Consider the following 18,205-nt stretch of genomic DNA (forward strand, 5'->3'; position numbering starts at 1 on the left):
TTGGGCAAGTCACCGGACCTCTCTAACCTTCGTTTTCTTCTCAGGGATGACACATGAGATGTTGTGAGGATTAAATGAGATAATATACACAAACTGAAGAGCCCAGCACCTGGCACATGGGAAGTGCTCCCCTGGCCCCTATTCTGGTTGAAAGGAATTTCCTCAAGAGGACTCAGCTAATATGTGGCCAGGCAGGATTTGAACCCAGGCTGCTGCCCCCAGCTCCACACCCTGATCTACTCTACTCTACTGCCACCTCTCAGGCCCTTTGACTCTCCCTTCATTCCTGCCCCACTCCAACCCCATGCCCTTCCCTCCTTCTCCCATCCCCTTGCCCTCAGTGTTGGCAGCTCACCGTGGCCATGTGACAGTTCCTTCATTGCCTGCCCAGCCTGGGCTCTGCCCACACCCACCTACCTCCATGGCCTGCCCTTCTGAGGTCCTTGCCACCTTCTACTGTCAAGCAACCCCTGCCTGCTTCATCCTGCAGCCTGGGAAATAGACCCTCCTCTCCCCCAACCATCTCACCCCCCTTCTATAGGGCTTTCCTCTCTGGACAGCAGCATGGCAGCAAGAAGCCAGTGTTGGGGTCAGACCTCAGGATGGGGCCCATTCACCAGCCTTCTTTCAGTGTCTTCTGCGTGCCAGGCATGGTGGGACCCAGGATCAGTTTCTGAACCTCTCTGAGCCTCGGTTTACCAATTTGAACCCCCAGGATAACACTAGTAACCCCCTTGGACTGCCTGGTAGATTTACCAAAGAGTATAAAATGCCAGCATGCACCAGGCTACCAGCAAGTGCTGGTTTCCTACCCCCTTCTCTCCACTCCTGAGACCTTTGTTCATATGCAGAAAGAATGACCTAGGGAAGATGGGACAGGCTTTACTCACCAGGAAAACTGAGGCCTGAGAGGACCAATGACTTGTCCAGGACAATGCCTGTGCTGGCATGGTGCCCAGGCTTCTGGGTGCCCAGTTCTCAGCCTGACCCTGGGACTGAGAGGCTGAGTAAACTCCCTGCCCCACCCCACCCCCTCTGGCAGTTGCCTGGACCCCTTGACCCAGCAGCACAAACACGCAGGCCTGGGGTGCGCGAGTGCAGTCAGCTTTATTTCTTTCCATGCTGAGGAATACAGAGGAGTGAACCAGTGACTGTGGTGAGGTCGGTGGGGTAGTTCTTGCAGCTCCCTATGGGACTTGGGGAGAGACTGGGTCAGCACCCCAGTCGGGGCCACAGTGTTCATGCAGCCGGTGGCTGGACCCCCCATGGACCTGGGACAGCAGGGCCCTGTCTTTCCAGCTTCAGCAAGGCCTGGGGGTGCCTGGCTGCCTGTGGGGTGTGGGCAGTGGGGGACCCTCTGCCATCATTTTCCCCTGGTTCACGTCTCTCTTCTCCCTGAAATGCTGAAGCTGAGGGCCCGTGGCATCTGCTGGGACACCTGTGACTCCTGACCCTCGTTCCAGAGCTGGGGGCCTATGAAGGTCATTTTCCGTAGAATCAGGGCTGCCCTGGCCTGACCTGACCTTGCAAGTGACACAAATACTCTGGGTCACCCCAGACTCCCTGGTAAACAGGGCATCTCTATTTTGGCCTCAAAGTTCCCTTAAAGCAAACCCAACCAGCCCCTTTTTTAGTGTGGGGTGAGGATGGAGTTGATTCCCTAGTGGGGGACTAACTCGGCAAAGCCTGCCCCAGAGGGATCCCCTGGGTCCTGCACCTCTCCCCTCCTGGTGGCCACTTGGGTTTGGGCTGTGCTCAGGACCCAGAGCCCTCCTGGCAGACAGAGCCTCTGCGCTAACAGACTCCCTCCCAGGGGCCTATGAGGAGGGCGGGAGAGACTGGCAGGGGCCCCAAGAGGAGGCATGAGCGCCGTGAACAGGCTCAAGGGAAACATTCTTGGCCAATCGGGGGCCGGTCTGGCTGTGGCTAGGAACCTGCCCTCCCACTGAGGGAGGGAGAGCCTGGAGCATCTCTATTCCAGAGTCTGGGAGCCAAAGCCAGTGGGGAAGGTGGACACAGGAGTGGCCCCTGTGGGTAGAGCCTATACCAGAGGGAAGTTTGGGGAGAATCTGGAGCCAAAATCCAGGCAGGAGGCCCAGGGGCCCTGCTCGGTCATTTTAGACATCCCATTAGGTCCTTAGACAGAGGCCATGGTGTCCAGCCCCTGCCTCCGGGCATGTGAGTGTATTCCCGAACCCGTGGCCCCCCACTCTCCCACAGACTGGACCCTTCAGCCAAGCTCCCTCTGTCTTGGATTCTCTAGACTGAGAAATGATAAACCTTCGTAAAAACTCTCTGGCCCACTTCCCTACAGGCTGCACCAACACTACTAACGGCCCAGGAGCCCTTGGGAAGTCCCCGCTCCCCAGGGGTGATCCCAAAGCCTCATCCAGGGAAAGCCTCTGCTGTTTGTGGATGGCCAGGGGCACAGGGGGAGGCACAGGGCATGAGATGAGGCTGGGCAGGGGACCGGGAGCCCACGCTCCATCTAAGCTGCTCTGCATGGGGCCCCAAGTTTGCACCCCAGACCGTGGGGGCCAGGGCAGGAGAGAGCTCTTGGTTGGTGCCCCAGACTGCAGCACAGGGAGGGAGCAAAAGGTGGACTGGGATCATCCTGGGAGACTCGCCCGGATCATGGTTCTCGGCAGAGATACTCCTGAGGCTAAGTTCGGGAAGAAGTCCATGGTTCTTGCCGTCCCCATTCCCTTTGTCACCAGCATTCCTATCAGCGCCTCCACCCTGCAATGGAGTTTAAGTGTGGCTGTCACCTCCTTGCAGGGCAGCTTCACATGTGTGCCGGGGGTTCCAGGGCACCGGCTGGGATCACAGCAGGCTTGTGGCACAGGCATGCAAACAGGCTTTTTTTTTTTTTTAATCCCTCCTCAAGAGAAATACAAAGATAAAGGAAGCCCACATCTTTGCTCCTGGCCATGCAGGGAGTGTGCTGCTTGTCTCCCCACCCAGCGCCTCTGCCTGGGGCTGGCTTCTTCTCCTGCGGGCAGTGTAGGCTGCTCCGTGACGCCAGGAACGCGTGGGATGAGAGAGAAGCCAGGACGCTGGGGTCGGGTGCCGGGCTGCGTCCATGAGATTAAACCACGTCACTGACTGTTTCACAATCAATTTCATTTCCTTCCTTCCTCTGGCTTTTCCCATCTGATGGGGACTGAACTGGAGGGACTTGGGGGTTCCCTCCGAGTGTGTGCTTTAGGAGCCTGGGGACAGGTGGGCCTTGTAGGCACTGTCCTGTCCTCGGTGGTGGTGGGGGTGGGCTGGGAGCAGTCCCGCTGGCCAGAGCTGCCGCTGCTGGCAGAGGCCTGGTGACTCCTATTTCTTCTGAACTGTAAAGAAAAGCACAGTTATGGCAGAACAGAGCTCAGAACGTGAGGTCCTCGAGTCCTTGTTTTGAGGATTTGGGTTTTTGTTTCCTCATGGAAACGGGAACAGGGATCATCTGGGTTGGGCTCTTGGTGGAACTGAGCTCCTGCCAGTGAGAGGGCTGTGGTGTGTGACCCCTGAACACAGAACCACCTATGCTTGAATTTCTTAGTGAAAGCTGAACAAATTCCCTTTACCATTTTGAGTTCAGTAGTTGTCACACGCCGTCAAAAGGGTCATGGGAGCCCTGGCCGGTGTGGCTCAATGGTTAGAGCATCGGCCCAGGCTCCAAAGGGTCGTGGGTTCGATTCCCGGTCAAGGGCACGTATCTGGATTGCAGGTTCTATCACCAGCCTTGGTCAGGGCCCATGCAGGAGGCAACCAATCGATGCATCTCTCTCACGTCGATGTTTCTCTCTCTCTCCCTCCCTAACTCCCTTCCATTCGCTCTAAAAATCAATGGAAAGAATACCCTCTGGTGAGGGTTAACAAAAAAAAGTCATGGCTGAGATGACAAGCAGCATCAGGACAAAGGAGACTGAGGTACCATATACCCCAGGGGAGTAGGTTCCTGCCTCTCACGTCCCTGCGTGTCTATCAGACTCAGAGAGATCAGAACGTGCTTCAATCCAGGCAGAGAGGAGTAGGGGACGTGGGTTTTGAACCCAGGCAGGCTGATTACAAACCTGACCTTTTCCCTTTCCTCAGTGGCCAAGCTGCCCATGACCCCATGGCTGAGTCCCAGGTTTTCTGCCCCAAGCTGAACACCCCATAGTCTAGATCAGTGCCTCCCAAACTTCAATGATTGGGCTGGGAATCTTAGTAAAATTCGGATTCTGATCCAGTGGGCCTGGGGTGGGGCCTGAGATTCTATATTTCTGACACATTCCTGGGGGCTGCAGTCGCTGCCGCTGGTCCATGGAGCACATTTGGAGGAGCAAGGTCTTTGGGGGAAAGCTTAGATTGGTCGCTGGAAGGGGCAGAGATCCCTGGAGGCTTCTGGGTGTGAGTGTGTGACAGAGGGAGATGGGCCACGGTGACCTCCATCGCCCAGAAACTCGGAGCTGCATGGTTCTTGCGGGCAGCTGGGAGTCACCCTTGAAATGGTTCCCTTGCTTGAATAACTTCCTTGGGCCACCTCTGGGTGCTCACAAAAGTGTTACTTTCTAACTTCCCCCATATGTGTTGTTTGCTTCTGGCCTGTCCCAGCTGCGTCAGTGCTGACATTTGTGTGGCAAACCCACAGTTTACAAAGACAGTCACATCCATTATCTCGGGTGATGCTCACAAAAGCCTCTTTGCTGGAGGCTGCTTCCTACTGCGTTAGACATGAAAACCCCTAGAGTTAAACTAGACAGACACCGGCCCAGGGCAATCAGAGCCTCTGACTCCTGGGCCCCAGCTCTTCTTCCACTCTCCTAATCCACTTTCCAGGCATAAGACCAGTCAGACAGCAGCCCTACTCAGCTGGGCACTGCCGGCAACTGGGTTGCTTTAGGGGAGTGAGAGGGTAGCTTGTGGCCCCCACAGGCTCTTACCTCCCCCCCACCACCTCTGTCCCAGGGGGCCAGGCTACACCCTTGGCTGTCCTCACACCAAGCAAGCTGGCATGTGGCTGGGCCTCACCTGCAAAGTTGACAGTCACGGCCACAATGATGATGATGATCCCCATGATGATGAAGGTGATGCTGAGCAGCCGGGCAAGGTGGCCCAACCTCCGGGCCCCGTCCATGTCCCCCTGTTGCACGCTACTTCGAGACTGCAGAGAGAGGGTGGCAGAGACCTCAAGAAGGCTGTCCTCACAGCCCCTGGCCTTGGGGGCCCCTGGCCTGGGCCTCTGGAATACACTGGTCCCCACTGCAGCCCACACTCCAGCTGCCCCCTAAGGGAGGAAGTGGTCTTCTCCTGGAGAAGTCGCCTGGATTCAAGGGGCCAGGACCCTAACCAAGCCTGACCCTCACTGGCTGAGATCAGCTGGAAGCAGAACCAAGCAATGCAGAATCACAAAACCCTGGGGTGGTATAGGGGAGACCGAGGACCTGAGACGGTGGACCAGGTCCAGGCTACACTGAGCTGGTGGGAGCAGATAAGCCAGGCCCCTCCAGACCCCAGGCCTAGGCTCAGTGCTGTGGCTGCCCTGAGATTGTAAGACAGTCCCTGTGGCTTTTTCTATGGCCTGACAGGCTTGCCTCCTTTTTCCTGTGAGCCCTGTCTTGCCACAAAAGAAAAAAAATCCCTGGTCCTCCCTTCCCACCCAGGAACCACACATCCTTGTTCCACCAAGCCCACTTCCCAGATCACACCAGAAAGGCAGGTGTCTTGGATTTGAACCAGGAAGGCTGCGTTTGGGGGAGCCACACATGACTTCACAGGGGCCCCATTCAATATTTCATTCTTTCTCAGTGAGTTTGGTTTTTCTTGGCCCTATTTAACACGGTGAAGTCAGGTGGGTGATGGCGAGGATGGAGAATCTAAGAACAGAGAGCATCCTGAGAGGTCCTGGGGTGGCTCAGTAGGTAGTGTGTCCCAGGCATCGCCATGGTGGCCCCGTGTCCCTGCCAGTGAGAGTACACTTGTCAATTTGCTGGCAAGTGCTGGCTTGTGACCTCCAGCTCTAGAACTCCCAGATGTTTGACTTCTAGACTGGCACAGGGGGAGTCCACTGAAAGTGTGAATGCCTCAGGCCAACTTATTTGGTGGTTTGTTTTCTGATTATTTGAGAACCCTGAGTTCAGATTAGTACCTTGATGATGATGATGATGTTGACAATTTATTGAGTCCTTTCCTTATTTTGTACCAGGCAGCTTGCTAAGGACTGTGCCTAAATTATCTCATTTAGCTTCAGAATCATCCTACAAGGTTGGCACTGTCGACCTCTTTTTTTTACTGTTTTAGCTCTTTATTATGAACTTGTCTAAAACAAAATGTGCAGAGGAACAAAGAGTGCTTCAGTTTAAATCATTATTGGTGTAGCCCACTTTTGAAGAAACTGAAATTCAGAGAAGCTACCCTTCCCCTCTCTGTTCTCTTCATGTGGACAACGCCCTCCAGAGGGTTCTGTCACCTTCACCTCTTGGAAGTCTAACCTACCCCACTCCCACTCCACCCCATCACTCCCTGTTCAAGCTCCTTCTGGACAGCCCCACTCTCCTGTCACAGGTGACAGGATTTGCTTTGCCCCAACCATAGCTTCCGACCTCTCAGATCTCCTCCTGGCCTTGCACTCCACCTTCTGCTTGCCCAGGCCCCAGTTTTGGCAACAACCCAGAGTCCTCCCTATCGGTCACAAGTCCTCTCCCATCCCACCCTACTAATCGGTTTCCACTCCTAGTCAATTTCATTGCTACTCCCCTCCCGGTCCTTTGCACCTGCCCTAGCTCTAGGCCCCACTTCTCGCTCAAGCCAAGATGACAACCTCCTGAAGATCCCTCGGCTCCAAGCTCTCTTCTTCTCCATTCTGTCCCCTAAACCACAATTTCACTCAACAGATATTTATGCCAGGCACTGTGGTAGGCCCCCGGGAAGCAGCCAGGTGCAAGAGTGTCCCAGTCCCTAGCTCACAGAGATCACTGCCTGGTGGGGAGGCTGGCCTCCACTGTGATCCCACAAATAGAGGTAAAATTGCAACTGTGGGTAGTGTTACAAAAAAAGAGGTTTCCTAGTACTATGAGGCCTCATGAAAGGGGAGACTCAGAGAAGAATTCCTGGAGGAAGGACATTTGGATGGAGATGTGAAGGATCAGTAAGAATTAAATAGAACTTTCACAAAAGAAGAGTATTCCAGGCAGAGAGAACAGCATGTGCAAAGACCCTGAGGGAGACCCTGCATGACAAATATGTAGATGTTCCATGCATCATTGTCTGAAGGGAGCAGGAGGGATAGATAGAGGCCCATGTGGATGGAGCTGAGAGAGTGAGCAAGAGGAGGTAGGTGGGGCCATGCCAGGCAGAGCCCTGCCCACACAGGAAGGAGGCTGGTTCTTACCCAGAAGCAGTGGGAGCCAGGGAAGATGTAAGCCTAGGGCAGAAGAATGGTTTCCAAAGGACCCCTCTGGACGCATGGGATCAAAAAGGAAGTTGTGATTCAGGAGCTGATGCAGTTTAGCAAGATGATGGTGGCTGAGTTAATCCCTCTCCCCCAGTATTTTCCATGGCCCCCCACTTTCCACAGAGCCAAGACCAAACTCAGGTTAGCTTTGCACTTTCTGACCTTATCCCCTCCTACTCTCTTCCACAACCTCTGGGCTAGTCAATCTGAACCACTCTGGGTATGAGCACCGACGTCCACATGCCTTCATTCTTGACTCCCCACAACACCACATGTCCACCTCCTCTCCATCCTTCAAGGGTTTGCTCCAATGCCACCCCCTCTGTGAAGCCCACCAAGATTCCTCCACCTTCACTGGAATAATAGTTATCCCTAATGTTATTTGAAAATTTACCTTGTGTCAGGAACTATGTTAAATGCTTGCCATCCATTAGACCATCTCCTCCTCCTGATACTGTGTGTTAGGGATTGTTACTAGGCCATTTACAGATGGGGAGCTGGAGCTGGAGCATGAAGGCATCGTGAGATAAGCAACCGGAGGAATGGAGAAAGGCCAGATCCAGAAGGGCCCTGGCTCTCATGAAACAGAATCTAGGTTTTGTCCTATATGTATTGGGGGGTATACACTGGGTGAGACAAATAGAAGATTTCAACAAGACAGGGAAGAAAAAGATCCAGGGAAGAGAGAAAGGGTGAAAAGACTAAGGAGTGATTAGCACCCCAATGTCCCAGGGCAGCAGGTCTGGACTTGGATGAACTATGGACAGTGGGGGAGAGCACTCCTGTCCTTGGAGACTGAATGAATGGTGGGTGCAGGTGATCTCACACCTGGACAGGTCTATAGGTGGATCTGGACAGGAAGTTGTGAGTGGTTCATGCCTCTGGACCTCAGGGTATCAATGACAATGGGCCAATGTCATCCAGTGAGAAATGAAAGAGAAGGTGGGTCTGGCTTGAGGAGGGAGCATGGAGTGAGGCTCAGGCAACAACCCATCCTGAGCCTCACCAGCCCACCTGAACATGGCAGGGACTCAACCAGGAGAAGGCGTAGCCTCCAGCTCCCTAGAAGAGCAATCTGACTAAGCACAGGTTCTGGAGCCAGACCTCCTGGATGCCTGCCCCAGCTCCATCACCTACTAACTGTGGGACCCTGGACAAGTGACTTACCTTTACTATGCTTCAATTTCCTCATCAGCTCAGATCGGTACCTACCTCATTGCGTTGTTGTGGGGATTAAATGAGATAATACAAGTAGGAGGGCTTAGCATGGTGCCTGGCGATAGTTAAGTGCTCAGTAAATAGAGTAACAAAATACTTCTGTTATTATCAGGAGATGCCCTTCCCTCCATTGGGTGTGAGAAGGAAAGAAGATCATAACCCATCAACCTTGGCAGAGGAGGGCAAACCTGATCTAGGAGGAAAGTCTCTTTGGTGGGTCTTGGTGAAATTACTAAGAGCACTCCTTTCACTTTCAGAAACGTCCCCGTTAGGATGTTAGTTACATGTTCACTGTACCCCCGGAAACCTACCATTCCTTTCCTTTCCTCCTCTTGCTCCCCCCTTCCCGCCCTCCCGGCCCCAGTTGCATTGTGATGGCAGTGGGATGGGACAGTGCGGGAAGCTCCTCCTGGCGTCTGTCTCCCGCAGTGAGCGCAGTCCTTCCATCCGCGTGGCTGACGCCCAGCCTCAGCACGGTTCCGCTCTGGCAGGGTGCACCAGGAACAGCAGAGCTTCATCGCAGAGCTGCTTTCCACAGCTCCAATTTCCCGGAGAGAATCCTAGCGTCTCCCCTCCTAGACTTCCCCTCTGTCTCTCCCCACCTCACATACAATCAGGTAAGAATTCCTGCCCCTTCTAATGTCCCTCAAGTCTGTCCCTACCTCTCTAGTCCCACTCCCTGTATACACTGCATCTGTTCTCTCTGCTCCACTCTTGCTCCCATCCAACCTCTTCTTAACAGACCAAGGTGAGGTCTTTAAAATACAAGCCTGGCCACATGACTCCCCATAAAAGGGATACATTTTCAAGCCCCTGAGCCTTTGCACGTGCTGTCTCTGCTGGAATGCCTTCTCCCGTTACCCTATCGCCACCTTGACAAGAGCCACCTCCAGTAAAACTTTCCTTGGCTCCCACGAACAATTAACCAGCCGCTCCTTGGGGCTCCCGTGGCATCTTGCACCGTCCTCTCTTACCGCCTGGTGGCTATGTCAGTCTCTTTTCTTTAGACTATGAGCTCCTTGAAGGTAGGGACCATGTATCCCCAACTTTGGAATCCTTCTTATGTAACCTAGGGAAAGACGCTAGCAGGTATTCAGTAAACGTTCGAGAAAGTCAAGAATAAAAGAGAGAAGGGATGAGAAGGGTCTGTTTTCTAACCACTGAACTTAGCCAGTGGGATGCTCAACGTTAATAGAAGATTCTTCAAAGAAATAAGAGCAATAGGTCTCACAGGAGAGATGTCTGGCTTCTGGCCCCACCACTAAGCCATGCCACCTCCACCTCCAGCTCTCTGCCTGGCCAGCCCAGGTCACAAAACTCAGGACCTCACCAAGGCAACATTGAGAGGAAGAGGGAACCACGTACAGAAAGACTTCTCGGCTTTAGAGGTTCTGGGGCTACCTTGAGTCATGACCAAGGGACTCATTCTCAGCTGTAAGCCTGGCATGTGGGGGGAGGGGAGCAGGGCCTGAGATGAGTCTTGCCCCCCACTTTCCAGAGAAATAGTTGTGAGAGCGTCGTTGATTCAAGGCCATGGAGAGAGGGGCACATGTGGCTACTTGGGAATGAGAAATGGACAGGGAGGCAACAGGGAGACTTTTTTCAGTGACACTAAAGCCCAGTCTCTCTTCTTTACCCACAGAGCCATCGGTTCTTGCTTCCCAGTCATGCGTGTCCCTTTGAACCTGAGAGACACCGTTGAAGCTGCTACACTGGGAGTGGCCGGGTGGAACAGGGCAGACCTGATTTTGGCTGCCTTGTCGCGTCAGACACTTGATCCACGCTACCCAGTGTAAACCTCGCAACTGTTCTGTAAGTCTTAGTTTTCAGATCTGTAAATTGGAGGGGAAACAGCTGCCTCGGAGAGTAGAACCCTACGTTTACGTATAGAAGTTCCTCATCACTGGCCAGCTCTCACTTCTGAAGCCTCCCCCCACTAATTACCAGATGAAAGGCCCACCCCTTGACTGCAGGGATGGAAGAAGACACCTGCTCTCTCATCCCTTAGCGGCATCATCTTCTTGTACAAAATAGCTTAAGTCGAAGGCACCGTAATAACTACAATAATGATTGGAATGACTGTGAATTAATAGGTCATCTGTGATTGCAATGGCCGTGGGAATGGTGGGAGAGAAAATGAATTCAACTTATAAATCAGGGAAGAAATGCATTGAAAAAAGACTGAGAGTGGGTAGGGTGTGGGGAAGATGCTGGCGAGAGCTGCCAGAGGAGGGTGGCAACAGATCTTCTCAGGAAAGATCTCCCCCCCCCCCAGGCTCAGGCCAGGCCCCAGCAGATCTGAGGAGGCCTGACAAGGTGCCCCAGGGCTGATCAGCCATTAGCCCTTCCACAGAGGTCAAGCATCTCCCGCAGGACCAAGCAAAGGGTGCACTTCTCCCACCCCTCCACCCCCATCACAACCCTCTCTCTGCTGAAGAGTGGAGAAGAGTATAGGGGGGGATAAGTGGTGACGGACGAGGCTTGACCTGGGGTGGTGAGCACACGATACTCTGCAGAGGTGATATGTTGTAGAATTGTGCACCTGAAACCTGTATAATTTTGTTAGCCAGTGTCATCCCAATAAATTCAATAAAAAAGAGTGGGGGAGGATTCAGGGCAGCTGCAGTGGTGGCTGGGAGGAACTGGAGATGCTTAGGGGCTTAAGATTGTAGCTATTGACCAACCGATTCCGAAGTTCGTCAATATTCTAAGCCAACTGACCAGCTGGCGGTCAGCCCTGGTTGGGACTCTCGTTGAGTGAATGGATGAATGCATAAATGAATGAAAGTGAGCCTGCACCATATTAGTTAAGTAAGGAGGTTATCCAAAATGCCTGAGAAAGGCAGTGTTGAAGCCACTCTGGATCTCTGCAACGCTCCCAGCATTGCAGAATCGGCCTACAGAGAAGGGACTGCTCAGAGGCTCCCACAAAACTACAGACAGGGCTGCCCAGTTCCCCTGGGCGGTGCAATGAGGGTGAGACTTCATTATCCCAAAATGTTGAAGTCAGACTTGCCTGTCCACCGGGGATCTGCCCTTTCCTCTGACATTGCAAAGCTTCATTTAATGCTAATGATAACAGCAACCACTTCCGTTTACCACGTGCCAGCTCAGCGCTAGGTGCTTTCACTCATATAAACTCATTTATTCCTCCCAATAAACCCTGTGAGGTAGATGGTTTTATCACACCTATTTTATAGATGCAGAAACTGATGCTGAGGAAGGAGGCTGGGTGATTTGGATATGGTCATGTGGCTTATAAAGGGACGGAGCTGGGATGCTCGCCCAGGTCTATCTGACACTTATTTTATCACTACTGTCAACCGAAGGCCTGCTGCCTGGGGTCCAGCTCCCCTCGTGGACAGGAGGCGTTGCGGGCACTGAGGAGCATGGGCCATTTCTCAGCCTGACCCAGAAGTGACATGGATGAAGCCAGCCTTGCCCTGGCCACCCCAGGAGGCTCAGAGGAGGTGAGTCTGGACAACTGCTCAGCTAGAGCCCCTGATCCTCCAGCCCTGGTCAGAGCAGGCCACCGTCGAAGCCCATTCCTCTCCCAGTGATGGAGATGTGGGGGAGCAGTCGGGGAGGAGAACAGTGCGGGGGGGGGGAGAAAAGGAAGTGGAATCCTTCCTTCCTTGCACTGATGCCTGAAAGTCTTGGCTTTCCTGGGGGACACACACCATCCTTGTCCCCAGAAGTAGATGCAGGGTGGGACCATGGAGAGAACACTGGATTCGCCAGGCAGCTGATGTGCCTCTGCCCAGCTGTGTGACCGCGGGCAGGGTACTCTCTGTACATCTCAGTTGCCCTCTCTATCGATGGGAACAGTTAGCCAGACTCTGTCGGCCTCACGTGAGGACATGCTCTGCAGACAGCGAGCTCTAGAAAAGCTGCCAGGGCTGTGGGTCTCCTTGCGCCCTGGATCAAAGGCTTTGATGCTTCACCTGGTAACCAGCGGGGGGGCTTCAGGTGAGGATCCTGTCCCCGGGGCCTGGAGACACCAGCACGGGAGACTTCCTCTCTTTCCACATTCTCTGGCCCTCCTTCACCCCAGCTGCTGTTTGGGTGGGACTCCCCCGCCCTTGCTGGGAAAGGGGAGTGTCCTATGAACTAGACTGGCTCTCAAGAAGGGGACAGCTACTGTGGGCACACCCAATAATGCTCCCCACCTGGGCGCCCTCTGACTCAGGAGGCAGGCTGTGTAATGGGTAGGAACAAGCGCTTGGGCTCCAGGCATCCTGTCCTGGGCTCCCAATCACTAGCAGGTTATTTCACACGTCGGTACTTCAGTTTTATCTGTAAATTGCGAGTAATAACAATATATACTCCGGATTAAATGAGATAATATATATAAAGTGTCTGGACCTGTGCCTAACATTTAGCAAGCACACGGTGAATGATATTAACATTATCCCTCATCACTGGGCTTCCCCAGGTTCCTCCTCTCTGGCTCCTAATAGTTCCCTTTAGAAATTCATTTCCACAGCTATACTCCACCCTTGGCTCCTCCTCTGAAATCCCCACCCCTCCAGTCTCTCTCTTGTACTCCCACTCTCATAGCATCTGCCCTTTGACTTCTTTGAGCCCCATCCTGTGACCAACCTCCCTCTCTTCCAAGGTTATTGCTGTCTTCCTGGCCTCCCTCCCTCCCAGTCCAGCCCGATCCTCGGGTGCATCATTTCAGCAACCCTGCCTAGCACTTTCTGTGCCACCTGGTCCTGTCCTCATAGCAAGTCTGCCTTCCCCAGGTTTGGGTGGGCCCAATGTGACATCAGTGGCCCTGTATCTACAGCTGGAGAAAAGCTACCCCACCATGCAGGCTGGTAACAACTCGAACCCCTGGTCTCCAGCCTCAACAGAGCCCTTGGGCCATTGACCTGTCTGCCCCTAGCTGCCTCTCCTCCCCTCTGCCATCAGGTCCTTACTTCTCAGCAAACAACCCTGCCCTCCATGTCCCTGGTGGCATGGATCCCACACTGCATGAGCCAACTCCCTTTTCTTTGAGTATTTCTATCTGCTTCTGCCCTCAGGGCCTCCCCTCCAAGCTCCCAGGAAGGATGGTTTTCCTCTGGATCCTGTCTTTCCCCTCTTCAGGAACCTCACCTCATCAATCACCTCTCTCATTTTTGCCTAAGCTGCTCCATCGCCAGGGTCACCGGGGGTCTGTCTCTACGTGGCCGAGCCAGTGGAGACTCCCATCCTCATTGAATCTGCTCTCGCCCCTGCATTTGACGACTCCCTCCTCCAAACTCACTCCTCCCTGGGTGTCTCCCCCTGTTTTTCAGTTTTCCTTTCACCTCCTGGAATCTTCTTTTCAAGACTCTTTTCTCTCCACTTCCCTCTGCCCACCCCTGAAGTGCTGTATGCCCCAGAGCTTTCTCTAAGATTGTTCCACTGTTCTTGAGTTGAAGATCCAGGAGCCTAAAGCAAGCGTTGCTCCTGCCTCCTTAGTGATTCCCTTCTCAGTGCCCTCCTTTCTCAGCCCACTGCTGGTTCAGGCCTTCGCGTCCCACCTGGACTGTCTCAGGAGCCTCCTGCGGGGTCTCCCTGATCACCATCCCACCTGCTCTAGTTCGTTCCCCACAATACAATTGGGTATTGGTTTTAAAATATGAACTGACCACATCACACTGCTGCTTAAAATTTTTAGAGGCTCCTCAGAGGCACTAGGATAAAACTTAAATTCCTAGAGCAGGTCCTCGATGCCTCCCTTGACCACCACACTCCCGCATCTTTCTCAGATGAGAGAAACAGACGAGGTCTCATCCAGCTACTTCCCAAATGCTTAGCTCGGCTCATAAAAAGACACATTCATTCATGGGGTCCTGATTAGCCTCTGCCACTTAGTTCCCTCCAAACAAGCAACTTGCCGTTCAAGTGAATGGTCGACTGAATGAATGATCTGTTACCACTTTCAGAGGGTTCCCCCTGCCCCTCGCCATGGCCCGGGCTTCTCCATGTGTCACCTGCACTCCTGCAAGGTGCCCTCTCCCTAATGCCGGGCTCAGAGGGGCCCCTTTGGTCCCTCCTTTCACCCTACACAAGACTAAAAGTGGAAAATCTGGCCACACCCGTCTCTGGCTCCAAATTCTACGCTGTATATGCTGCATGCTGCAGCTTGGGCGAGGCTTGAAAACGCGATGCCAACTGAAAGAAGCCACATGTTGTATGATTCTATGTATATAAACTGTCCAGAAGAGGCAAATCCATAGAGACAGAAAAATGAGTGTTTGCTTAGGCTTGGGAGGGATTGGGGGGGGGGGTGATAGAAAAAAGGTACACAGTCTTCTTTGGAGGTGAGGAAAATGCTTTAAAATTGAGTGTGGTCGTGGTTGCATCTAACTGTGAACATAATAAAAATCACTGAGTCACCCTGGCTGATGCGGCTCAGTGGTTAGAGTGTTAGCCGGTGCACTGAAGGGTCTTGGGTTCGATTCCCAGTCAAGGGCATGTACTTGGGTTGCAGGTTCGATCCCTGGCCTGGTCAGGGCTCTTGTGAGGGGCAGCCCGTCTGTGTGTCTCTCCCACATCGATGTTTCTCTCTCTCCCCTCCTTCCCTTCTACTCTCTCTAAAAATCAATGGAAAAATATCCTCTAGTGAGCATTAACAAAACAAAACAGAACAAAACAAAAAATCATTGTCATGCACTTTAGATAGGTGAACTGTATGATATGTGAATTATATTTCAAAGCTCTAAAAAACAAAAAAAAAAAACACACCACACACAGCAAACCTGTGATGGTTTCCCTTCACCAAGGAGACACTCAGCTGCCAAAGAATTACCGTTACTATGTAATAGCACTTAACTGTGTACTGGGTGCTGTTCTTAAGCACTTTGTATGGCTCGTCTGGTTTCACCCTCACGCAGCTCTCTAATGTAGGTGTTGTGGTCACAACCCATTTTGCAGATAAGAATACTGAAAAGAAGAGAGGTTTGAGTGACTTGCCTGAGGCCACACAATACTTTGTGGTTTTGTCTAGCGCGAACACTTCTTGCAACGTGTTGTAAGGATCTGTTTACGAGTTTCTCCCCACTGGACGGGAGGCTCCTGGGAATTGATGGTGATGTCTGGTTTAGCACCTGATTCCCTGCCCCTGGCCCTGTGCCAGTGACACCTGACTCAAGAAGCCGAGAAGGACATAGAAATGCACTGAGTGTGGGCTCACTGGTTTCACAGTCTTGGGGCCAGGTCTCCTTTGACAAAAGCTGCTCTACCCAGCCTGTGCTTTGCCAACCCCCAGCAGGAGACAGATTCTAGCAACTGTTTTCTCCTGGGCCCTTGGGTGGTTTTCTCCCCAAACCTGCCCCCCTCCTGGGGCTTCTCCTTGTAACCAAGAGGTTGGCCCTGCCCAGAGCCACTGGCTGCCCCCATTGTCCCCAAGTGCAGCAGGCACACAGGAAGCCCCTCAAAGGTCCCACCTTGGGTCCTGCCCAGCCCTTGCTCTTGTGCCCATGCCAATCCGTGACTTAGGAGTGCTGCCAGTCTCCCCTGACATCCTGGTAGGTGGTGCAGGATCTGACAGGGGCTGCGGAAGTCTTCCCCAGCTGGAAATGGGGCATTAGTGAAGTGGACAGAGAAGTATGAGGAAACGGGGGCTTTCTCAGAGGACAGCCCAGGAGCAGCAAGAAGGACCACAGCTCCGAGGGGCTTGGCGATCGATGACTCAGCGGTGGCGTCTCCAGAGGGAAGCAGCCCAGGGCTAGTAGCTTACTGCCCCCTGTTCCTAACTTCATTCTGCCTGCCCAGTCTGTCTGTCTGTCTCCTTCCTAGACCTCAAAAGTCACATCTGCTGACAGTGTCTGAATCCTCTGCAAGTAGCTCTATCCAAATGGCTTGGTTTGGGGACAATCAAAAACAATTTACTCAAAACCCTAAGCATAAGTGTGTGAGAAGCAGAGACAAGCTCAAGTGCCCCCCTTGGCAAGTCTCGCTGTGCCCTCTGACACATGCTTGGCCCGTGGCCCAGACCACCCCTGCCCCGAGGATGGCTGCTGAAATCAGCGTAACCACCAAGGCCCAGAGGGTCCAGAGAGAGCTGTCCCCAGGAGGAGCAGCCTGGCAGGGAAGCCACCGCGGCTCCTGGAAATCAGAGCCGACGGAGGTTCTGAGAACACCCAGGTGACCCAGGGCGAGGTGTGGGGGAGGCCATGGGGGGCTGGCTCCCCTCCTGAGAACACGGGCCCTGAGACTCCATGGTGGCTGGAGCCTCTGCTGATAACACAGCCCCTGCTCAGGAACGACACCTCAGAACAACCCGACCCACCCCGCCACATAAGACCTCCAACTTGGCTGTCTCTCTGTACTGCAGAATTTAGCTCCAGGAGGCTCCCTGGGGCCCCCTCCCCAGCAGGTTCTGTGCAAAGTCCAGCCATGTGGCCCCAGAGCAGAGATGAAAGGACAGCAAAGGAAAGCTCTCCTGGCCCCTGGCCCCTTCTCCAAGGGGGCGTAGTAGGCCAGCTGAGAAAGGGGGTCGGTCTCTCTCCAAGCACCTAGCTCCCAGCTCTCTTTTCTCTGCATCATGCCAGGGAGCACACCTGCTGCCCCCTGGGCCCAGCCCTTGCCCTGGAACAAAGAGCAGCACTTACCATGATAGAAAAGATGAGGGGCATGAGGTTGAGGGGCCAGACGGGGCAGAAGCAGGAGGCGATGGCAAGGATAAGATAATCTTTGGGGGCTTCTCGGTCCTGGGCATAGGAGGTGGTGAGAGTGGAGGATGCCCGCCTCGAGCTGGCGCGAGAGGGTGACCGGGGCAGTGAAGCCTCCCGGTGCCCCTCGGGTACCACCTTGAAGGGCAGGCTGTGGCCGTTCTGCTCCAGGTCCAGAGCCCCGGAAAGGGACTTGGGCAGCTTCAGGGGCTTGTCACCCTTGTTCTCCGCCTTGGTGAGAAGCATCTCCATCTCTGGCAGTTCCAGGGGTGAGGCAGTGCCTGGCTCCGGCGCAGGGGGAAACTGAAGCTGCACGGGGTTGGCCATGCCGGCTTGGGCCTTGGGCTGCTTCAGTTCCAGACGGTGAGAAGGGGGTGCCGGGGGGACCTCAGCGCACCATTCCTCAGCCCAGACTGGGGGCCTACAGAGCAGGGGCAGACGTGTCACCAGGGAGCCAGGTTTGGAGGGGCAGCTGTCCCTGGCCAGCAGAGTTCAGAGTCTGGGTCCTACCTGCTGCCCGGCGGAGCTCCCGGGAGCTGGAGCCTTCGGTTCCGTTCAAGTTTGAGGCCAACTTTGCTGGTGCTGCTGGCAGCACGCAGATGGGCGGAGAAGCAACAGACGGCTCCGGGAGCAGAGAGAAGAGGCTCCGCTCTGAGTGAGGCTTAGGCTAAGTCAGGGCGTGTGTGTGTGTGTGTGTGGTGTGTCCCACACGCCCTCCCTTCCTCCCTGCCCTCCTCAGAGAAGCTTTTCCCTTTCAATTCCCCTCTCCCCTGAGAACCGCCCAGCAGCTCTCTGCCTCTGCCCAGCCCAGCCCCACGCTGCCCAGCCCGGCCCAGCCCGGAGGGACTCCCCTGGCCTCTGCTTCCCAGCCCAGCCACACGACCTGCTCCTCTGGGCTGGGGGCTGGGGGGGCGGA

General features: G+C 54.1%; 1 protein-coding gene across 1 annotated transcript; it reads right to left on the reverse strand.

Moving 5' to 3' along the window:
- Positions 1–1,089: 1,089 nt before the first annotated feature.
- TRARG1 (trafficking regulator of GLUT4 (SLC2A4) 1) lies at positions 1,090–18,045 on the reverse strand. The gene is made up of 3 exons (XM_081116111.1): positions 17,230–18,045; positions 5,002–5,134; positions 1,090–3,338 (listed from the first exon to the last, which is right to left on the reverse strand). Exons 1-3 carry the CDS (start codon positions 17,614–17,616, stop codon positions 3,325–3,327), a joined length of 534 nt encoding a protein of 177 aa, XP_080972237.1. The 5' UTR covers positions 17,617–18,045; the 3' UTR covers positions 1,090–3,324.
- Positions 18,046–18,205: the final 160 nt, after the last annotated feature.

This window comes from Miniopterus schreibersii (assembly GCF_964146895.1).
Source record: "Miniopterus schreibersii genome assembly, chromosome: 16".
NCBI classification, from domain to species: Eukaryota; Metazoa; Chordata; class Mammalia; order Chiroptera; family Miniopteridae; genus Miniopterus; species Miniopterus schreibersii.

What these genes read in the sequence shown, in the direction of transcription:
- TRARG1 (XM_081116111.1), bottom strand. Translation starts at nt 17,616, where the DNA reads ATGGCCAACCCCGTGCAGCTTCAGTTTCCCCCTGCGCCGGAGCCAGGC. An exon ending in CCCTCATCTTTTCTATCATG is followed by an intron (nt 5,135 to 17,229) that starts GTAAGTGCTGCT and finishes CTCTCTCTGCAG; the next exon opens with TCTCGAAGTAGCGTGCAACA.